At 44.3% G+C, this 22706-nt stretch overlaps 1 protein-coding gene across 2 annotated transcripts; it reads right to left on the reverse strand.

Moving 5' to 3' along the window:
- Window positions 1-759: 759 nt before the first annotated feature.
- Window positions 760-21928, reverse strand: LOC120046858 (proto-oncogene c-Rel-like). Of its 2 annotated transcripts, XM_038992422.1 has the most exons (9): window positions 21806-21928; window positions 17531-17670; window positions 14754-14902; window positions 13113-13204; window positions 6457-6597; window positions 5495-5599; window positions 4949-5164; window positions 4650-4793; window positions 760-2703 (listed from the first exon to the last, which is right to left on the reverse strand). In XM_038992422.1, exons 1-9 carry the CDS (start codon window positions 21810-21812, stop codon window positions 1694-1696), a joined length of 2004 nt encoding a protein of 667 aa, XP_038848350.1. In that variant the 5' UTR covers window positions 21813-21928; the 3' UTR covers window positions 760-1693. The 2 variants fall into 2 exon arrangements, with proteins under 2 accessions (XP_038848350.1, XP_038848351.1); XM_038992423.1 differs by lacking the exon at window positions 5495-5599.
- Between the last annotated feature and the right edge of the window lie 778 nt (window positions 21929-22706).

Consider the following 22706-nt stretch of genomic DNA (forward strand, 5'->3'; position numbering starts at 1 on the left):
CATCCCAAAGTGCACCTTATTCCCTATACCGTGCACTAGTTTTGATCAGAGCCCTAATATAGTGCACTAGGGAATAGGGTGCCATTTGGGATGTTCCGTAGTGTTGATCACATCACAATGCTCTGAGAACTCTGGGATAGATAGCACACGTGATTATTAATATGACATAGCCATTACCAGGGAATACCACAGTGCTACCTACCACTGGTCCTGTTGAAAGACTCTAGAAATGCATCCTTGCTACCTCACCTGAAGTCATCATGGATCTCAATTGGTTGGATTGGTGGAAGTAATAAGGTGGTCACTTTGCTTTCAGCTATACTATCACTCGTAGCTCAGTGAGTGACGGGATAGGTCAAGGAAAGGAAACAAGGACGCATCTCTGAAGTATTCCAACAGTGACTGACTGGACACTCCCAGAATCTTCCTCTGAGGGAATCTGAGTACCTCGCCACTCTTCAGAGCTATAGCATTTGTAGCGATTGAACATGCTAAACTCTCAACTGGCTTTATTGTAGATGTACAGGACATGGAACACTTTACCCAAAGTGGACTTGTCGTAATACCTCTATAATGCTGTTATAACAGCTGACGTAACAGGTCATGACAGTTTTTTATGATCAACCTTTATAAATGTTTTTATATTTTTTGTATTTTTACCCCTTCTTCTCCCCAATTTCATGGTCTCCAATTGGTAGTTACAGTCTTGTCCCATCGCTGCAACTCCCGTACGGACTCGGGAGAGGCGAAGGTCGAGAGTCCTCCTAAACACGACCCAGCCAAGCCGCACTCCTTCTTGACACAATGTCCGCTTAACCCAGAAGCCAGCCGCACCAATGTGTCGGAGGAAACACAGTGTCACCTGACGACCGTGTCAACGTGCATTTGCGCCCGGCCCGCCACAGGAGTCGCTAGAGTGCGATGGGACAAGGACATCCCGGCCGGCCAAACTCTCCCCTAACCCGGACGACACTGGGCCAATTGTGCGCAGCCCCATGGGTCTCCCGGTCGCGGCCGGCTGCGACAGAGCCTGGACTCAAACCAGGATCTCTAGTGGCACAGTTAGAACCGTGTCTTAGACCACCGGGCCACTCGGTAGGCTCTATGATCAACATAACACTGTCATGGAACATGGAACAGTAGACAGTTGAATCGGAACATTAGAACTACAAGGTTCTATCTGATAAAAGATCATCCTGAGATAAACGGCTTTAAAGTTCCGAACCCTCATTGGTTTGAACGGTGTGAACCATTTTAACCGTGTGTTCTTTTTAACTGAACAACATGATTTGGGGTCATTTCATGGGAGGTTTAACGACATTCCTACAGCTGTATGCGTTAGTAAGGCCGTTATAACAGCCCACTTCAAGTAAAGTGTTGACAAAAACATACCTGTTTATCTTAACCTTTATCCCCCTTTTCCTCAAAAGCATATCCATCGTGTTAAAACCACAAAGCATTGCTTACTTCTGTTGGCAGAGAACTCAACCCATCTAACTCTGACACTGATTGAGTGATAAAAAGAAAAGTACATTCATATCATATTCATATAGCCAGTTGAGTTACCTTTGCCCTGAAAATATCTCTATATCTGTTCACAAGTTCTGACGGCATTCTTGCACAGACAAAATGACTAAGCATTTGCTCACTGAGACTGCCTGAAGCATTTCCCACAGGCTGAGAATGTGCCAAGTCACTGCGGTGGAGTGAAAAAGGCCCAGGCAGCCAAGGAGTCAAAATGGGCACCTTCTTGCCCCATTCCATTGGCTGGGGTGAAGGGGTTCTGTAAGTTCTTGAGGGCCTGGATGTTGTTGGAATTGCTATTGGTGCTTTCATGCCTTGCTGTCTCCATGGCGACGCCGTTGCTGTTACTCATAGGCCTGGGGAGGAGGTTGGCGTACGACTGCTGCTGCTGGCCGTCCGAGGCGGAGAAGGAACAAGAGGCGATCATCTGGCCCTCCTGTCCCCCAGTTAGGGGCTCCTGCTTCAGTTGGAAGGTGGCCTGAGGGTCCCCTCCTCCCACCAGGCCCTGGATGATCTCATCACTCTCCACGCTATCCAGGAGGAAGCCCAACCCCAGAGACCCCGCGTCGCCACCGCTGTTCCAGGGTGCCTGGAGGTGCTGGGTCTGGTTCCCCTGGATCTGCCCTTCCTGGCTCCCCATGCCCTGGGAGAAGGATGACACTTTCCTCTGGTGGGGCTGCTGGTGTCTATGCTGTTGGAAGTGCTGCCGCTGGTGAGGGTGATGGGGGTGAGGGTGCTGGGGGTGAGGGTGCTGGAGGTGCTGGAGATCAGGCCCACCGGGCTGGGTTTGGCTGGCCGAAGGACCCTGGAGATTGGACTCCAGACCCAGACATTGCAGGTCCCCCATGGTGAGTTGGGGCAGGATGTTACCACCACCACCACCGCCTCCACTACCGCTGCTCTCCCCTCCATGAAGGTACCCAGAGGTAACACAGTGGTTCACCTGCTGTTGCTGCATAGCGTTACCCTGGCTACTACCGGTGCTCGAGGGGTTAATTCTGATGGTCTCCAGGGACAAAGTCGGGTTGGGTTGGGGCCACATCTGGTTGATGGATGTCATCATTGTGCGCTGCTGAGGGCTATGTTGTTGGTAATGTTGGTTGGCGTGGTTGTACATGGTAGGAGGGGTTTGGCGCATCATAGCGGGAGAGGGCTGTTTCATGTACATGTTGTTGATGTCTGGCAAAGAGGAGGTTTGGAGATTAGTGTTGTTGTCTATATAGAAATACATCTCTACAACAAGGCTTAAATACAGCCTGGTCTCAGAGCAAAACAATACATCTCTACAACAAGGCTTAAATACAGCCTGGTCTCAGAGCAAAACAATACATCTCTACAACAAGGCTTAAATACAGCCTGGTCTCAGAGCAAAACAATACATCTCTACAACAAGGCTTAAATACAGCCTGGTCTCAGAGCAAAACAATACATCTCTACAACAAGGCTTAAATACAGCCTGGTCTCAGAGCAAAACAATACATCTCTACAACACGGCTTAAATACAGCCTGGTCTCAGAGCAAAACAATACATCTCTACAACAAGGCTTAAATACAGCCTGGTCTCAGAGCAAAACAATACATCTCTACAACACGGCTTAAATACAGCCTGGTCTCAGAGCAAAACAATACATCTCTACAACACGGCTTAAATACAGCCTGGTCTCAGAGCAAAACAATACATCTCTACAACACGGCTTAAATACAGCCTGGTCTCAGAGCAAAACAATACATCTCTACAACACGGCTTAAATACAGCCTGGTCTCAGAGCAAAACAATACATCTCTACAACAAGGCTTAAATACAGCCTGGTCTCAGAGCAAAACAATACATCTCTACAACAAGGCTTAAATACAGCCAGGTCTCAGAGCAAAACAATACATCTCTACAACACGGCTTAAATACAGCCTGGTCTCAGAGCAAAACAATACATCTCTACAACAAGGCTTAAATACAGCCTGGTCTCAGAGCAAAACAATACATCTCTACAACAAGGCTTAAATACAGCCTGGTCTCAGAGCAAAAACGCCAAATATTTTCCTAAAATCCAAGCCACTCTATTTAGTATGATATGTATAACGTGAACGTGGAGCTAGCATCTCAAATGTTGTGCGTTCGAATCTCATCACGGACAACTTTAGCGTTTTAGCTAATTAGCAATTTTGCAACTACTTACTACTTTTTAGCTACTTTGCAACTGCTTAACATGTTAGCTAACCTTTCCGCTAACCCTAACCTTTAACATTTAACCTAACTCCTAACCCTAACCTAACGTAATATATCATATTAAACTAGTTGAACGTAATATATCACACTAAACTAGTCAAACCTCATACTTAAAAATAAATAAATCATTTAACCTTTATTTAACTAGGCAAGTCAGTTAAGAACAAATTCTTATTTACAATGATGGCCTACCCCGGCCAAACCCTCCCCTTACCCGGATGATGCTGGGCCAATTGTGAGCCATCCTATGGGACTCCCGATCACGGGCCGGTTGTGATACAGCCCGGGATCAAACCAGGGTCTGTAGTGATGCCTCTAGCACAGCGATGCAGCAGTACCTTAGACCACTGCACCACTCGGGAGCCCCAAAACACTAAACTAGTCGAATGTAATACATCATACTAAACGGGTCAAATGCAATCAAGGTGTAGGATACTATACGTCCTGCAATTCGTATTATATTGTACGACCGCTATTACATTGGTAGGCCAATGTAATGTAACCTAATGTAAAGTAACATATCACACTAAATAGAGTGGCATGGATTTCGTAAAATATAATATGTTTTGCTCTGAGACCAGGTTGTTAAATAAAGTTCCATCAATATCACGACTTTCGTGCGTTTATTTCAGTGGGAGATTTTATGTGTGTGTGTGAGTGTGTGTGTGTGAGTGTGTGTGTGAGTGTGAGAGTGTGTGTGTGAGTGTGTGTGTGAGTGTGTGTGTGAGTGTGTGTGTGAGAGTGTGTGTGTGAGTGTGTGTGTGTGAGTGTTCCACAGACAGCCACAGACAGAAAGACAAACACAGATAAAGAGGGGTAGCAGGTGGTTTAAGATAAGAGGATCCGTGTCTGGGTCTAGGTCGGGGTTGGTTACGTAGTTTGTGTGTGTGTGTTTTCTTACCTTTTCTCATGGACTGGGCCATGGGACTGTGTGGTACTGCCTTCGGTCTGTTCATCTGATTCATTCCACTTAAAGGTAGGAACCCGGGTAAGGTTTTAATCAGGTGCTCTCTTCTCCTCTTCTTCTCCTGGCAACCATAGGGATCTGTAGACAACACACAGATACTATGTTAAAGTGTCAGCCAGTGGAAAGCAACATTCATATGGTATGTTCCTGATTAATAGAGCAGTCAAAATTAATGAGTAAACTATTATTACAACAGGGAGAGAATGAATATAAAAATGATATGGCTTCCTCACCCTTGTCGTCGGGTAGATATCTGAACTCCATGGGCTCGCTGACTTCCTGGTCGGTGGGACGGCGTAACTGCATGTGCACAGTGACCGGGCCGGTGATGGACGTGTCGTAGTAGGGCGGGCTCTTAAATACAATGGCCACCTGGCGGTGAACGTCAGCCTGGGAGAAGGAGCCCTTAGCCTCCCAGCCAGGAGTGAAGAAACGCACCTCAATGTCATCTGGACAGGAGCAGGGAATGGGAGGGATGGAGGGATGAGGAAATGAAGGAGTGAGTGAATAGGAGAGGAGAGACAAGGACTTTGACTAAGGAAGTGCCTGGATGAATGGATGGATGGATGGATGGATGGATGAATGGATGGATGAATGGATGGATGGATGGATGAATGGATGGATGGATGGATGAATGGATGGATGGATGGATGAATGGATGGATGGATGAATGGATGAATGGATGAAAAGAGACACATATAACAGTACATTGTAATCCATGGTAGGGAAGGTGAGAAAACATATTTTCAATTTCTTGACATGCTGTGGACATGCTGTACCTTTCTGGACTTTATCACACAGCAGAAAGATCTCGTCTCCTCCCTTCACACAACCACTGTTCCTGTTAACCCGACAGATACGCAGCTCAGCCGTGTTCGGAGCCCCTTGGTGACAAAGGTTACAGGAGAGGAGATGGCAAATGTTACAAGGTGTGTGTGTGTGTGTGTGTGTGTGTGTGTGTGTGTGTGTGTGTGTGTGTGTGCGCGCAAGCATGCCATGTATGTTTATTGTGAGTGAAAAATCTCTTTAACCCTACACTCTTGTCAGGTATAAAAAAAAATGACTTCCAGCAGCTTCAGTCAGACAGTTTAACACCAGACCACTAGGGACAGACGACAGGGGCATCAAGTTATTTTGGAGTGCTCTCTATAACTAGATAGAGAATCACATGCATGTTTTCATATGAGGAAGTGAACCACGGCAACCGTGCTGCTTAAAACATTCATGTTAATGTTGAGTTTGTGGTCTGCTTGCTTCCTCTTCCTCTATAAACAGAAGGGGTGCAATGTCAGACAGAGAATGTAGCCAGGCCACACTCAAAACCTCCATCTAACGTCATAAGATAGCATTAGCGTAGCAGTCACTCTTGCTTCTACTCACTGTTGTCTTAGATGAGGTTGGTGCTAGCTAGCTTTAGCCTGGCTAGGGTTAGTCCTAGCTAGTGTTAGCCTAGCTACAGTGCTCACTGGTAATATATATAGAAGTCTGTAAGCAAGCTAGGGTTAGCCTAGCTACTGGATACTCACTGTTGCTGTAGATGGGGATGGTGCTAGCGAGCATTAGCCTGGCTAGGGTTGGTGCTAGCATTAGCCTGGCTATTTTACGGTTATCGTATATGGAGTTATTTAAGCTAGCTAGCATTAGCATAGCTATACTCACTGTTGTCGTAGATGGGTTTGTGCTAGTGTTAGTCTGGCTATTCACTGTCTAGGCTAGCTAGTGTTAGCCTAGATATACTCACTGTTGTCATAGATGGGGTTTGTGACAATGGGGTTGAGGGCGCGGTTGCAGTGTCCGCTGTCGTCCTGTAGGAACACCTGGAGACAGAGACGCACCACGTTCAGGTCGTACTCCTCCGTCTGTAACAGCTGCTCCCGTGGCACTGCAGGGACACACATCAATCAATCAAACGTCAAGTAAATATACACACACACACACACACACACACACACACACACACACACACACACACACACCATACACACACACACACCATACACACACACACACCATACACACACACACACCATACACACACACACACCATACACACACACACACACACACACACACACACACACACACACACACACACACACACACACACACACACACACACACACACACACACACACACACACCATACACACACACACACACACACACACACATGAGATGACATGACCTTGATCAGTGGTTGAATACGTAAGTAGTAAATAGGCTACTCATTTCCACGTCGTTGAAACACTATTGGCCACAATAGGAAAGCGAAACATCATCTCTTTTCATAAAGTTAAAATACGATAGACAGAGAAGGGAAGGGAAACTGGGTTGCACAGAGATCTAAGAGAGAGCGGTAGGGCATGAAAGAGAGAGCGAGGGGGAGAGAGAGAGGGGGGAGTGTGAAAGAGAGAGAGAGTGAGTGAGAGAGGGATGCGCAGTAGTGCGTTAGAGCGTGTCTTACAAGATGTCTACCCTTAACTCCTTCTCTATGGTCCGTAGTAGCAGAGTGTTTGGGATCTGACATGGGGCACGTGGGAGGTTCCCCCAGCCTCACACACAGCTAGTGGTTAGATAGGGTGGTTAGAAACGTCACAGATACAACCCACAGACTCTTAGACCTACTCATCCACACAGAGATATACTGTAGGTCTCTCCCCCCCCCCCCCACCCCCACACACACACACATGCATTAACGGTTTTGACAGCCCAAAAGTGTCACACCCCCACACACACACGTACGGTGACCATGTTTCACATCAGCCCACGCTTTCTCTCTCTCTCTCTCTCTTTCTGCCTCTCTCTCTCGTGGGTTGTATTTACAATGGTGTTTGTTCTTCACTGGTTGCCCTTTTCTTGTGGCAACAGGTCACACATCTTGCTGCTGTGATGGCACACTGTGGTATTTCACCCAGTAGATATGGGAGTTTAACAAAATTGGGTTTTCAAATTCTTTGTCGATCTGTGTAATCTGAGGAAAATATGTCTCTCTAATATGGTTATACATTTGGCAGGAGGTTAGGAAGTGCAGCTCAGTTCCAACCTCATTTTGTGGACAGTGTGCACATAGCCTGTCTTCTCTTAAGAGCCAGGTCTGCCTACGGTGGCCTTTCTCAATAGCAAGGCTATGCTCACTGAGTCTGTACAAACTCAAAGCTTTCCTTAAGTTTGGGTCAGTCACAGTGGTCAGGTATTCTGCCACTGTGTCCTCTCTGTTTAGGGCCAAATAGCATTCTAGTTTGCTCTGTTTTTTTGTGAATTCTTTCCAATGTGTCAAGTTATCTTTTTGTTTTCTCATGATTTGGTTGGGTCTAATTGTGTTGCTGTCCCGGGGCTCTGTGAGGTCTGTTTGTGTTTGTGAACAGAGCCCCAGGACCAGCTTGCTTAGGGGAGTCTTCTCCAGGTTCATCACTCTGTAGGTGATGGCTTTGTTATGGAAGGTTTGTGAATCGCTTCCTTTTAGGTGGTTGTAGAATTTAACGTCTCTTTTCTGGATTTTGATAATTAGTGGGTATCGGCCTAATGCATTATTTGGTGTTTTACGCTGTACACTGAGGATATTTTTGCAGAATTCTGCATGCAGAGTCTCAATTTGGTGTTTGTCCCATTTTGTGAATTCTTGGTTGGTGAGCGGACCCCAGACCTCACAACCATAAAGGGCAATGGGTTCTATAACTGATTCAAGTATTTTTAGCCAGATCCTAATTGTTATGTGGAATTTTATATTCCTTTTGATGGCATAAAATGTCCTTCTTGCCTTGTCTCTCAGATCATTCACAGCTTTGTTCTCTCTCTCTCTGGGTTCTCTCTCTCTGGGTTCTCTCTCTCTCTCTCTCTGGGTTCTCTCTCTCTCACTCTCTGGGTTCGCTTTCTCTCTCTCTGGGTTCTCTCCCTCTCTCTCTCTGGGTTCTCTCCCTCTCTCTCTCTCTGGGTTCTCTCCCTCTCTCTCTCTCTGGGTTCTCTCCCTCTCTCTCTGGGTTCTCTCCCTTTCTCTCTGGGTTCGCTTTCTCTCTCTCTGGGTTCTCTCTCTCTCTGGGTTCTCTCTCTCTCTGGGTTCTCTCTCTCTCTCTCTCTCTGGGTTCTCTCTAGAGGTTATCTATCCTACAGCATCACCATTGTGACGCCTAGTGATGTCACCGCAGGTGGAAATATCAGTGTGTGTATAAGTGTGTATGTCTGTGTGTAGGCGTGTGTAACGCAGACTTGAGAAACGAGACTGTCAGGGCACCAATGACGACTTCTGACTCGAAAGAGAGAGGGAAGGAGGAAGAGGGGAGTGAGGGAGGGGCTTAGAGAGGGGGAGAGAGGAGAATTGACGTAGACAGCAGCCCTGGTAAAACCACAATGACCAGACAGAGCAAGGGGAAGGAGGTAGGGTCCACTTCTGTCTGCATTAAACATGTATGTTGACTTGAAGTCCACCAGGCAAGGTGAGAGGGTGGCAGAGATCAGCACCTCTAATAGAAGTGGAAATAGACCTTCTCACACTTGGTTGTGTGTGTGTGTGTGTGTGTGTGTGTGTGTGTGTGTGTGTGTGTGTGTGTGTGTGTGTGTGTGTGTGTGTGTGCCGGCCAGACGCTGACAGACAGGCAGACAGACAGACAGACAGACAGACAGACAGGCAGGCAGGCAGGCAGGCAGGCAGGCAGGCAGGCAGGCAGGCAGGCAGGCAGGCATCTAGAGAGGTCTGGGTTTGGAGCTGGGTTGATTAGGTGGTACAGACAGACAGACAGACAGACAGACAGACAGACAGACAGACAGACAGACAGACAGACAGACAGACAGACAGACAGACAGACAGACAGACAGACAGACAGACAGACAGGCAGGCAGGCAGGCAGGCAGGCAGGCAGGCAGGCAGGCAGGCAGACATCTAGAGAGGTCTGGGTTTGGAGCTGGGTTGATTAGGTGGTACTGTAGGTAGGTACTGTGAGAATGAGGAACGGTGAGAGAGGGGGAGGCAGGTGTGTGTGTGTGTGTGTGAGAGAGAGAGAGAGAGAGAGACAGCCACAGATCAAGAGAGGTTAAGCAGGTGCAGGGTTGAGAATGTGAAAGGGTGAGAGGAGGAGGGGGACTGAGACGGGGGAAGCTGAATCTTGATGCTGTGGGTACCTTACCACTAACAGCATCTATGTCCCCCTTATGAATCAACTCTTTGGCTGTCTAGAAACCACATTCAAATCCATTGATTAACCCTCGTCCCAACCTGTCTAGAAACCACATTCAAATGCATTGATTAACCCTCGTCCCAACCTGTCTAGAAACCACCTTCAAATCCATTGATTAACCCTCGTCCCAACCTGTCTAGAAACCACATTCAAATCCATTGATTAACCCTCGTCCCAACCTGTCTAGAAACCACATTCAAATCCATTGACTACCTCTATGTCGAATATTGGCCTGTTGGAAACTACAACTTCCTACTACATTATACAGTTCAGGCCTGATCTGATTTATCTTTGGAGAAACTACAACTCCCTACTACATTGCACAGTTTGGGCTGGATCTGATTTATCTTTAGAGAAACTACAACTCCCTACTACATCGCACAGTTCGGGCTGGATCTGATTTATCTTTAGAGAAACTACAACTCCCTACTACATCGCACAGTTCAGGCTTGATCTGATTTATCTCTAGAGAAACTACAACTCCCTACTACATTGCACAGTTCGGGCTGGATCTGATTTATCTTTAGAGAAACTACAAGTCCCTACTACATCGCACAGTTCGGGCTTGATCTGATTTATCTTTAGAGAAACTACAACTCCCTACTACATCGCACAGTTCGGGCTGATTTATCTTTAAGGGAAACTGCTCACAGGAACAAAAAATGAACAAAATGGAATTCCATTTTTTTTAATGATGTCAGCCATTTCCTCATGTAGAAGCAGACCTAGTGGTCTGTATACATAAACGGAAGGGGGGCTGTGTGTGTGTGTGTGTGTGTGTGTGTGTGTGTGTGTGTGTGTGTGTGTGTGTGTGTGTGTGTGTGTGTGTGTGTGTGTGTGTGTGTGTGTGTGTGTGTATCTCTCCCTATACAGGAAGCAGCTGTGTTTCACTGCAGAAGTGAAATGTTCTTCTCTTGCCTTGCCATTCGACCATTGTCGTGACAACTCGCCACCGACCATCACCACGGAAACAACGACCTGGACTGGAAACTCTAGTTATTCTACATTCCAGGTGTCAAACTCCTTCCACGGAGGACTGAGTGTCTGTGGGTTCTCCTCCCTTGTACTTGATTGATGAATGAAGGTCACTGATTAGTAAGGAACTTCCCTCACCTGGTTGTCTAGGTTACAGTAAGGAACTCCCCTCTCCTGGTTGTCTAGGTCTTAACTGAAAGGAAAAACCAAAGACCTGCAGACACTCGTCCCTCCATGGAATGAGTTGGACTCCTCTACAAGGTGCTCTTGTTTTCTCACAGTTTCATCAAATTCATCCAGACTTACATCTGAACCAAGTCTGTTGTCTGTAAAGCCTACTGTCTGTCTCCATCGCAGGATTTATTTATATGTTTCTCTTTTTCTAAATCACACAACAAAGTTGTTTCAAATGGACCCATAAGGGCCAGATAAACAGGGCTAATCATGGTACTACATTTGAGAAGAACAATCTCAATCTTAATCTCAGTCTAGCTACACATGTTGTTACCGCCATCTTGCTTAGACCGTGGAGCCGTAAAGAGTAGCGGACACGAAGAGTAAAACAGTTGAGGTGAGTTGAGAGGAAGCTGTGTAACAGAATTGGTACAACGTTTAGTAACAGAACTGCTGTGTGTTATTCACATCGATGAATAATGACTCCTACTTCCTTTTAACAACACACAAGTTCTGTATGGCCAAACAGTGACCAGATTTCCTCATTTGCTATTGACAAATCAGAGCTAGCCTGTGCTGCCTGTTAAGGCCCTATATCAGGGCACTCCAACCCTGTTCCTGGAGAGATAACATCCTGTAGGTTATCTCCTGTTCCTGGAGAGATACCGTCCTGTAGGTACAGGACGGTATCTCTCCAGGAACAGGGTTGGAGTTATAACCTACTGGACGGTATCTATATACCGTTACAATGGCTTGTACGGCAGTACTGCCCAATCATTACAATGGCTTGTACGGCAGTACTGCCCAATCATTACAATGGCTTGTACGGCAGTACTGCCCAATCATTACAATGGCTTGTACGGCAGTACTGCCCAATCATTACAATGGCTTGTACGGCAGTACTGCCCAATCATTACAATGGCTTGTACGGCAGTACTGCCCAATCATTACAATGGCTTGTACGGCAGTACTGCAGTACTTCATGTTTTCAATGTTATCAGAGGCTGAAATCAGCTCAGGTTCTCTGTGTACTAGACCTCCACACCCGCACCTTCAGCACACACACACACACACACACACACACACACACACACACACACACACACACACACACACACACACACACACACACACACACACACACACACACACACACACACACACATTCCTCTCTCACGTGGCATCCAGCACTACACTGAATTGCACAACTGTGTGTTATGAAAAAGGGGAAGTAGGTAAGCTCTGGTCTTGTAATGGAGACAACAAGGACACTTTGCTGCAGAGACCCAGGGATAGAAGTTCTATGAGGAAATGGACAGCTCTTTCTCTATCTCTGTCTGGTTGTGGTTAGGACAGCAGTAGCCCACATATATATATCTACTTCTCACTCTAAATGAATATGTCAGAAAGTAAATGTGAAAGAGGGGTGGGGAGAAAGAGAGAGAGAGAGGAAGAGGGGGGGGGAGAGGAAGAGAGGGGGGGAGAGAGAGAGGAAGAGGGGGGGAGAGAGAGAGAGGAAGAGAGGGGGGAGAGAGAGAGAGAGAGAGAGGAAGAGGGGGGGAGAGGAAGAGAGGGGGGAGAGAGAGGAAGAGGGGGGGAGAGAGAGAGAGAGAGAGGAAGAGGGGGGGAGAGAGAGAAGAAGATAAGGGGGGAGAGATAGAGGAAGAGAGGTGGGAGAGAGAGAGGAAGAGAGGGGGGGAGAGAGAGAGGAAGAGAGGGGGAGAGAGAGGGGATGAGAGGGGGGAGAGAGAGAGAGGAAGATAGGGGGGAGAGAGAGAGGAAGAGAGGGGGGGAGAGAGAGAGGAAGAGGGGGAGAGAGAGAGAGAGGAAGAGAGGGGGGGAGAGAGAGAGGAAGAGAGGGGGGAGAGAGAGAGAGAGAGAGAGAGAGAGAGAGAGAGAGAGAGAGAGAGAGAGAGAGAGAGAGAGAGAGAGAGAAAGGAAGGAAGGAAGGAAGAGAGGGGGGGAGAGAGAGAGGAAGAGAGGGGGGAGAGAGAGAGGAAGAGAGGGGGGAGAGAGAGAGAGGAAGAGAGGGGAGAAAGAGAGAAAAGCCAGAGAGACTGTAGCTGAGAGAGAGACTCACCATTGAATGGGTTGATCCCTCTGGTCATCCTCTGCACGATGGATTCCTTTACCTCTCTCCTCCTCACACACTGGATACCCAGATTCTGGAAGCTGTGGATACGAAGCATAGGGAAGTCAGAAACTCAGGGTCCTGGGGCACAAAATGGTCGCCATGTATAACCCAAGCGGTTACACAGATACATAGACAACGTGATATTATCTGGGGAATTCCCTCAGTACTGTGGTTTTGGGCAATTTGGACCAGTGTGTGTGTGTGTGTCTGTGTGTGTGTGTGTGTGTGTGTGTGTGTGTGTGTGTGTGTGTGTGTGTGTGTGTGTGTGTGTGTGTGTGTGTGATCACACCATCACATGAAAAACAACTGGAGGAACTCCCACAACAAGGGGGTGGTGATGCAAATGACAGTGAAAAGGGTGATGATGATGATGATGATGGTGATGATGATAGTGATAGTAATGGAGAGTGACTAAAAGTGGAAAATAATGATGATGGTGGTGACTGTGTTTATTATAATGATGATGATGGTGGTGACTGTGTTTAATATAATAATGATGTTGGTGGTGACTGTGTTTATTATAATGATGATGGTGGTGGTGATTGTGTTTATTATAATGATGATGGTGGTGGTGACTGTGTTTATTATAATGATGATGGTGGTGGTGACTGTGTTTATTATAATGATGATGATGGTGGTGACTGTGTTTATTATAATGATGATGGTGGTGACTGTGTTTATTATAATAATGATGTTGGTGGTGATTGTGTTTATTATAATGATGATGATGGTGGTGACTGTGTTTATTATAATGATGATGATGGTGGTGACTGTGTTTATTATAATAATGATGATGATGGTGACTGTGTTTATTATAATAATGATGATGGTGACTGTGTTTATTATAATAATGATGATGATGATGGTGACTGTGTTTATTATAATGATGATGATGATGGTGACTGTGTTTATTATAATAATGATGATGATGGTGACTGTGTTTATTATAATGATGATGGTGGTGACTGTGTTTATTATAATGATGATGATGGTGACTGTGTTTATTATGATGATGATGGTGGTGACTGTGTTTATTATGATGATGATGGTGGTGACTGTGTTTATTATAATGATGATGATGATGGTGACTGTGTTTATTATAATAATGATGATGATGGTGACTGTGTTTATTATAATGATGATGGTGGTGACTGTGTTTATTATAATGATGATGATGATGGTGACTGTGTTTATTATAATGATGATGATGGTGACTGTGTTTATTATAATGATGATGATGGTGACTGTGTTTATTATAATGATGATGATGGTGACTGTGTTTATTATAATGATGATGGTGGTGACTGTGTTTATTATGATGATGATGGTGGTGACTGTGTTTATTATAATGATGATGATGGTGACTGTGTTTATTATAATGATGATGATGGTGACTGTGTTTATTATAATGATGATGGTGGTGACTGTGTTTATTATAATGATGATGGTGGTGACTGTGTTTATTATAATGATGATGGTGGTGACTGTGTTTATTATAATGATGATGGTGATGATAATGGTAACAGTGTGTGTGAGATAACTAAAGTGGATGATGATGATGGGGTAAAGTGATGAAGGGTAACTCACGCGAAGACCTTGCGCTCTGGGCCAAACTCAGCTTCGTAGAATCCCTCCTTGCAGTCCTTGCCCACCAAGTCATGGGGGTGGGGCCTAAAGGGCTCGTTCTTGGTTACGAGGGAAACGCGCACTTTGCCCTTCCCACAGTAGTTCAGAATCTGATGGGGAAAGAGAGGAGGGAAAACATTTAAAGAAGGAAGTGAATACAGGGCGTTCAGGTCGTTATTGTAAAAGAGATTATTTACCGGGTTAAATAAAGGATAAATACACAAATAAAAGAGGAACATAGAGAAGAGAAGAGAGAGGATAAGAGAGGAGAAGAAAATAAAAGAGAGGATAAGAGGAGGAGAAGAGAACAGAGGAGAAGAGGAGAGAAGAGAGGAGAGGAGCGGAGAGGAGAGGAGAGGAGAGGAGAGGAGAGGAGAGGAGAGGAGAGGAGAGGAGAGGAGAGGAGAGGAGAGGAGAGGAGAGGAGAGGAGAGGAGAGGAATCAATAACATGGAGAACATCAGTGAAAACAGCAGAAAGTTGTTAGGAGACCAGAGAGTCTAGAATACTAGCAATGACATCACTAATCATTAGATATCTTTATCATTTAATCTCAGCTGTCTGTGAGTGGTTTTCACAGGGCTGGAGCAGGAAGGAGTGGCTATGTGTTCAGATGGGCCGAGAGAGTAGAAACTATTCAAAACAGAGATACCTGCTCATGGGGTCAGAGAGGACTAGATTTAGCGGCAAATGCTGGCTCGAATACTGCAATACACTAGTGACTAGGATATGGTCCTGTATATACTCCTCAGGGTTAACGTATTATGATACTGTAGTATTAGTGCTGAGGTGGATATACTGAGGTGGATATATCTAGCTAGGCTAGCCTGCCTAAGTATCCTGCAGAGTTGTCTGTAGTCATCCTATCTAGCTAGGCTAGCCTGTCTAAGTATCCTGCAGAGTTGTCTGTAGTCATCCTATCTAGCTAGGCTAGCCTGTCTAAGTATCCTGCAGAGTTGTCTGTAGTCATCCTATCTAGCTAGGCTAGCCTGTCTAAGTATCCTGCAGAGTTGTCTGTAGTCATCCTATTTAGCTAGACTAGCCTGTCTAAGTATCCTGCAGAGTTGTCTGTAGTCATCCTATCTAGCTAGGCTAGCCTGCCTAAGTATCCTGCAGTGTTGGCTGTAGTCATCCTATCTAGCTAGGCTAGCCTGTCTAAGTATCCTGCAGAGTTGTCTGTAGTCATCCTATCTAGCTAGGCTAGCCTGTCTAAGTATCCTGCAGAGTTGTCTGTAGTCATCCTATCTAGCTAGACTAGCCTGTCTAAGTATCCTGCAGAGTTGTCTGTAGTCATCCTATCTAGCTAGGCTAGCCTGTCTAAGTATCCTGCAGAGTTGTCTGTAGTCATCCTATCTAGCTAGGCTAGCCTGTCTAAGTATCCTGCAGAGTTGTCTGTAGTCATCCTATCTAGCTAGACTAGCCTGTCTAAGTATCCTGCAGAGTTGTCTGTAGTCATCCTATCTAGCTAGGCTAGCCTGTCTAAGTATCCTGCAGAGTTGTCTGTAGTCATCCTATCTAGCTAGGCTAGCCTGTCTAAGTATCCTGCAGAGTTGTCTGTAGTCATCCTATCTAGCTAGGCTAGCCTGTCTAAGTATCCTGCAGAGTTGTCTGTAGTCATCCTATCTAGCTAGACTAGCCTGTCTAAGTATGCTGCAGAGTTGTCTGTAGTCATCCTATCTAGCTAGACTAGCCTGTCTAAGTATCCTGCAGAGTTGTCTGTAGTCATCCTATCTAGCTAGGCTAGCCTGTCTAAGTATCCTGCAGAGTTGTCTGTAGTCATCCTATCTAGCTAGACTAGCCTGTCTAAGTATCCTGCAGAGTTGTCTGTAGTCATCCTATCTAGCTAGGCTAGCCTGCCTAAGTATCCTGCAGAGTTGTCTGTAGTCATCCTATCTAGCTAGGCTAGCCTGTCTAAGTATCCTGCAGAGTTGTCTGTAGTCATCCTATCTAGCTAGACTAGCCTGTCTAAGTATCCTGCAGAGTTGTCTGTAGTCATCCTATCTAGCTAGACTAGCCTGTCTAAGTATCCTGCAGAGTTGTCTGTAGTCATCCTATTTAGCTAGACTAGCCTGTCTAAGTATGCTGCAGAGTTGTCTGACAAAATCCTTTCACTAGCTCTTCAAAGTAGATAAGGTATACTTTCATGAACTCTCTATCTCATCGTTGTGTTGTGTACATTCCTCTCTCATGCGGTGGCGTATGCGGTCTGTGTGTATCTAACCTAACGTAGCAGGCATAAAGTGTATCCATCTGTGTCAGAGCCGGAAAAGAACAGGCGCAATGGATTATGGTCATTGTAGTAATTACGCAGTTCCTGTGCTTTGAACTAGGTTGAATATTTGCTTAATGAAAACTACAACTCCCTTCAGCCCAGCGTCCCATATAGTTCTTGATTTGATTTCTCTCTAGAGAAACGACGCGTTGGACTAAATGGAATTCAGGTAATTGAACCGATGTCGGTGAATTAGTTGTTTAATAACCGACTCCCCTCCCCCACCCCCCCGAATATTCGGTTAATCGCTCAACACTATGTAGTATATAACTACAGTATATAGATTGCAGTGGCGTGATAAGTATTGTGTGGTCCCCTGTAGCTCAGTCAGTAGAGCATGGCGCTTGGAACTCCAGGACAGTAGGTTCAATTCCCAGGACCGTACGTAAAATGTACGCACACATGACCTTAAGTCAGATAAAAAAGTGTCTGTTAAAAGGCATATGATTATGATATTATTTGCTTACCTGTATGGTGGGGTATGACCTGTTGTTGTCAGAGCTCCTCTCTCCAGGGATGCTGCCTGCAGAGCGGCCCTCACACTTGTACCTGAAGCGCATGCCCCTCTGTTTGGGCTGCTCAAAGATCTGAACACTGGGCTCTGCCACTGGACAACACAGGGAGAAGAGGGTTACAGATGGTCACCTCAGTTGGTACAGCATGGTGCTTGCAAGGCCAGGATAGTGGGTTAGATTCCCGGGACCACCCGTGTGAAACATTTATACACACATGACTGTTAGTCACTTTGAATAAAAGTGTCTGTTAAATGGTATATACAGTACTATTATAATACATTGAGTATACCAAACCTTTCATAATATTGAGTTAGACCCCCCCCCCCCCCAGTTCTTGACACACTCAAAACGTGGCACCTACTACCATACCCTGTTCAAAGGCACTTATACTGAACAAAAATATAAACGCCTTATGTAAAGTGCTGCTCCCATGATTCGTGAGCTGATTTAAAAGATCCCAGAAATGTTCCATATTCACAAAAAGCTTATTTCTCTCAAATTATGTGCACAAATTTGTTTACATCCCTGTTAGTGAGCATATCTCCTTTGCCAAGATAATTCATCCACCTGACAGGTGTGGCATATCAAGAAGCTGATGAAACAGCATGATCATTACACAGGTGCACCTTGTGCTGGGGGACAATAAAAGGCCACTCTAAAATGTGCAGTTTTGTCACACAACACAGTTTTGAGGGAGCGTGCAATTGGCATACTGAATGCAGGAATGTCCACCAGAGCTGTTGCCAGAGAATTTAATGTTAACTTCTCTACCATAAGCTGCCTCCAATGTCTTTTTATAGAATTTGACAACAAGTCCAACCGGCCTCATAACCGCAGACCACCTGTAAGACCACCTGTAACCACACCAGCCCAGGACCTCCACGTCTGGCTTCTTTGCAAAATGTACAATATGTTACGAATTTCATATAGTTTAGTATTCCATATAGCTTAGTATTCCATATAGCTTAGTATTCCATATAGCTTAGTATTCCATATAGCTTAGTATTCCATATAGCTTAGTATTCCATAGAGCTTAGTATTCCATATAGCTTAGTATTCCATATAGCTTATTATTCCATATAGCTTAGTATTCCAACCCCCAACCCCCCTATGGGTTAAAGGATTAGAGTTAGGGGAAGGGTTAGGGTTAAGGTTAGAGTTAGGGTTAGAGTTAGGGGTAGGGTTAGCTAAAAGGGTTAAGGTTAGAGTTAAGGTTAGAGTTAGGGGAAGGGTTAGCTAACATGCTAAGAAGTTGAAAAGTAGCTAAAAACTATTATGTAGTTGAAAAGTTGCTAGAAGTAACCATCTGTCTTATGTAACAATACCAAACGTACCATCTGAGTGTTCCGGATTTACATTTATTATGTTACGTTAGTCTATGAGACCAGGCTGGTTTCCATCACAACTGTCATGATTTTTTTTTATACTGTATGACTTTACTCACATAAAAACTGTGGATGGAAACGTGGTTTGTGTCATGGAAAGAGCAGGTGTTCTTAATGTTTTGTATACTCAGATATATACCAAATATGGCTATCTTCTGTATACCTGTATACCTTGTCAGAACACAACTGATTGGTTCAAACGCATTAAGAAGGAAAGAAATTCCACAAATTAACTTTTAACAAGGCACACCTGTTAATTGAAATGCATTCCAGGTGACTAACTCATGGAGCTGGTTGAGAGAATCCCAAGAGTGTGCAAAGCTGTCATATAGGCAAAGGATGGCTATTTGAAGAATCTCAAATATAAAATATATATCGATTTGAACCCTTTTTTTGTTACTACGTGATTCTGTATGTGTTATTTCATAGTTTTGATGTCTTCACTATTATTCTACAATGTAGAAAATAGTAAAAATAAAGAAAAACCCTTGAAATGAGTAGGTGTTCTAAAACTTTTGACCGGTAGTGTATAAATGTATATATACTGTTTATAGATGACAATACACACTCAAATACTATACAGCTATAGTGTAAAAGGCAGTCATCAAAGCTTCTGAATAGTCACTGAGAGAACAAAGGCTATGGGTAGATAATGTATTGGATAGATAATGTATTGGATAGATAATGTATTGGATAGATAATGTATTGGGTAGATATTGTATTGGATAGATAATGTATTGGGTAGATAATGTATTGGATAGATAATGTATTGGATAGATAATGTATTGGATAGATAATGTATTGGATAGATAATGTATTGGGTAGATAATGTATTGGATAGATAATGTATTGGGTAGATCATGTATTGGATAGATAATGTATTGGGTAGATCATGTATTGGATAGATAATGTATTGGGTAGATAATGTATTACTTATCAAATATGTGGACAAATCCTGAGAAATTGGCTCCATATTTACTGGCTTATTAACAATTCTGGTCAGTGAGTTTTGTAGCAAACGTTGGAGCAGGGAAGCGAACCCAGGTCACTGGTGTGAGAGACAAACAACCAAAGGCATTGCGCCAATAAGGGTTAAGCCACTTGGTGGGAATTGTAACGTGGCTCATATAGCAAGGATCGGTACAGTATGTTAGTACATGGGGAACTCATTGACAGTCAACCACACATTGACTTCTCATAAACCCAACCTAAACCTAACCAGAGCCACACACACACACACACACACACACACACACACACACACACACACACACACACACACACACACACACACACACACACACACACACACACACACACACACACACACACACACACACACACACACACACACACACCACAGCTATGCTTTAGAAATTCTTCCTAATGAGACACCTGATGCATGCTTACACACACTTGCCCCCCCCTCTCATTCCCCCTCTCTCACCCTTTCACATTCTCACACTACCTACAAACCACCTTACCAACTCAGACCTTCTCTCCACCACCTGCTGCTGAACCTTGGCCTGTCTGTCTGTCTGTCTGTCTGTCTGTCTGTCTGTCTGTCTGTCTGTCTGTCTGTCTGTCTGTCTGTCTGTCTGTCTGTCTGCCTGCATGCCTGCCTGTCTGTCTGTCTGTCTGTCTGTCTGTCTGTCTGTCTGTCTGTCTGTCTGTCTGTCTGTCTGTCTGTCTGTCTGTCTGTCTACACATTCACATTCTCCAGCAGAAATATGACTGACATCTCTGCCAACCCAAGAAAACAATAGAGGAAGTGAATGGGGAGGGACGTTATCACGCCCCAGCTGCACACACACAGGTAAACAATTTGACACTCTCCCCTCCCTGTATGTACTTACTGATTTTCGGATGGTCCACCATTATCTATGCATAGTCACTTCACCCCTACCTACATGTACAAATGACCTCTAACCTGTACCCCCCCACACTGACTCGGTACCGGTACCCCCTGTATACAGCCTCGTTATTGTTATGTTATTGTGTTACTTAAAAAAAAATGTTTTACTTTAGTTTATTTGGTAAATATTTTCTTAACTCTTCTTGAACTGCATTGTTGGTTAAGGGCTTGGAAAGTAAACATTTCACTAAGATCTACACTTGTTGACAAATAAAGTTTGATATGATTTGATCAAGTACTGTTGGACTGTTGGAGACAGAGTGAGTAACCAAATGAATGAAGTCATCAGTGAAAGAATGTGAAAACAGGATGAATGAGTGACATCTATACCAAACTAGATATTCACAATAGTTGTTCTCAGGCTATTAGATGAGACACGTTCTGCAACCCGTGCCAAATTTCCAGTAAATACCAGACACTTCCTCCTAACATATCGTGCACACCCTGTATAGACTTGCTACAGTAGGCTATATAGACCATTATCAATATAAGGGAACCAAGTGCTTTTATATCATTTAGTCTACAAAATGTTGGCTTGTTTTTAAAGAAAAGTTTCTAAAGAAACCCCAATCTGAAAACTATCACGCGCAAATAGACAAGCACTTTTACCATTCTTTCCGTGCCGGTGATCGGTGTTGATTCTAAGACTTGTCATTTTGGCATATTTTAGGCTAAAGTTAGCAATGTTGTCCAAAAAAAACCATGTTAAACATTTAATAATAACGTGTAAGCAAACCATAGCAATTTTTTATTTCTTATTTTTCACAAAAATAATTCTCAGATCATCACTATTATGTCAATGACGAACCACATTAAGAAACCTTAAAGTAATAATTACATGTGTAGCCTAAAGGTGTTATAGAATCCTGCTGAAAGCCCATTTTTAGCAGTCGCCTCATAATAATTACAATATCTGTAGGTACTTACCATCCATGGTGTTGATGTGCACAACCTTATCACGGGTTGTTGTCTGAATGAGAAGCTCCAGCTGGGAGAGAGAGAGAAAGTGTGTGAGAGACAGAGCGAGACAGAGAGACAGAGAGAGAGAGAGAGAGAGAGAGAGAGAGAGAGAGTCGCCTGGGAATTCCCCGATGTCTCCGCCCAGAATATCACAGCCTCTGATGCGCGAACGAATGTGCTGCTGTGTAAATATGGAGGCAAACACTAAAAACATATTTATCGATAGATCAATTGGCTATTCCTCTGAAAAGCACATAACTGTCGCATTTTAACTTGGGACAACTTTAAATGAAAGGGGCATTATGTATGCCCAAAAACGTTTGATCAGTAGGAATGCACGGGGAACAGTGAGATCAGATGACATAGGCTAAGGGAATTCACCCAAATGAATTAAATGTACAGATTACGTTGATAATAGACTAGTCTACACTTGCGGAGATTTTGCCTATGCGTTGACTACCAATAATGTATTGAATATTACACGAGAGTAATATCATTTGGTTACCTGTAAACATGTCTGTATTTGAGCGGCATTCTCAATGTTGATTTGGGGTAATCCCCTCGAGACGTTGAACGCCCACAATTCAGTGGGAATCTCCCAACTAATACCGAACAAGGAAGTAGAGAAAACAACAAGATTTATTCCAATCTATATTTTATTCATACTAATGCAATAATTTAGATTATATTTTAGCAAATTCACACACGATCAGTAAAACTATCTGAAGCTATCATCTCGCATGGTTTTATTATGAGTATAAAAGGGGCGCACAATAAGATTTTTTAAAACATGTTATGACAAATTTGGAGGCAATTGGTCGTTGTGTGTCATTGTTAGACTTTTTGGATTACAGAAACATATTTGCTC

The sequence above is a fragment of the Salvelinus namaycush genome, chromosome 4 (genome assembly GCF_016432855.1).
Source record: "Salvelinus namaycush isolate Seneca chromosome 4, SaNama_1.0, whole genome shotgun sequence".
NCBI classification, from domain to species: domain Eukaryota; kingdom Metazoa; phylum Chordata; class Actinopteri; order Salmoniformes; family Salmonidae; genus Salvelinus; species Salvelinus namaycush.

Coding starts and splice junctions, on each gene's coding strand:
- LOC120046858 (XM_038992422.1), bottom strand. Junction 5,600..6,456: donor AAACCCCATCTATGACAACA/GTGAGTATATCT, acceptor TTTGTCACCAAG/GGGCTCCGAACACGGCTGAG. Junction 5,165..5,494: donor GTGTGATAAAGTCCAGAAAG/GTACAGCATGTC, acceptor GCTCCTGTCCAG/ATGACATTGAGGTGCGTTTC.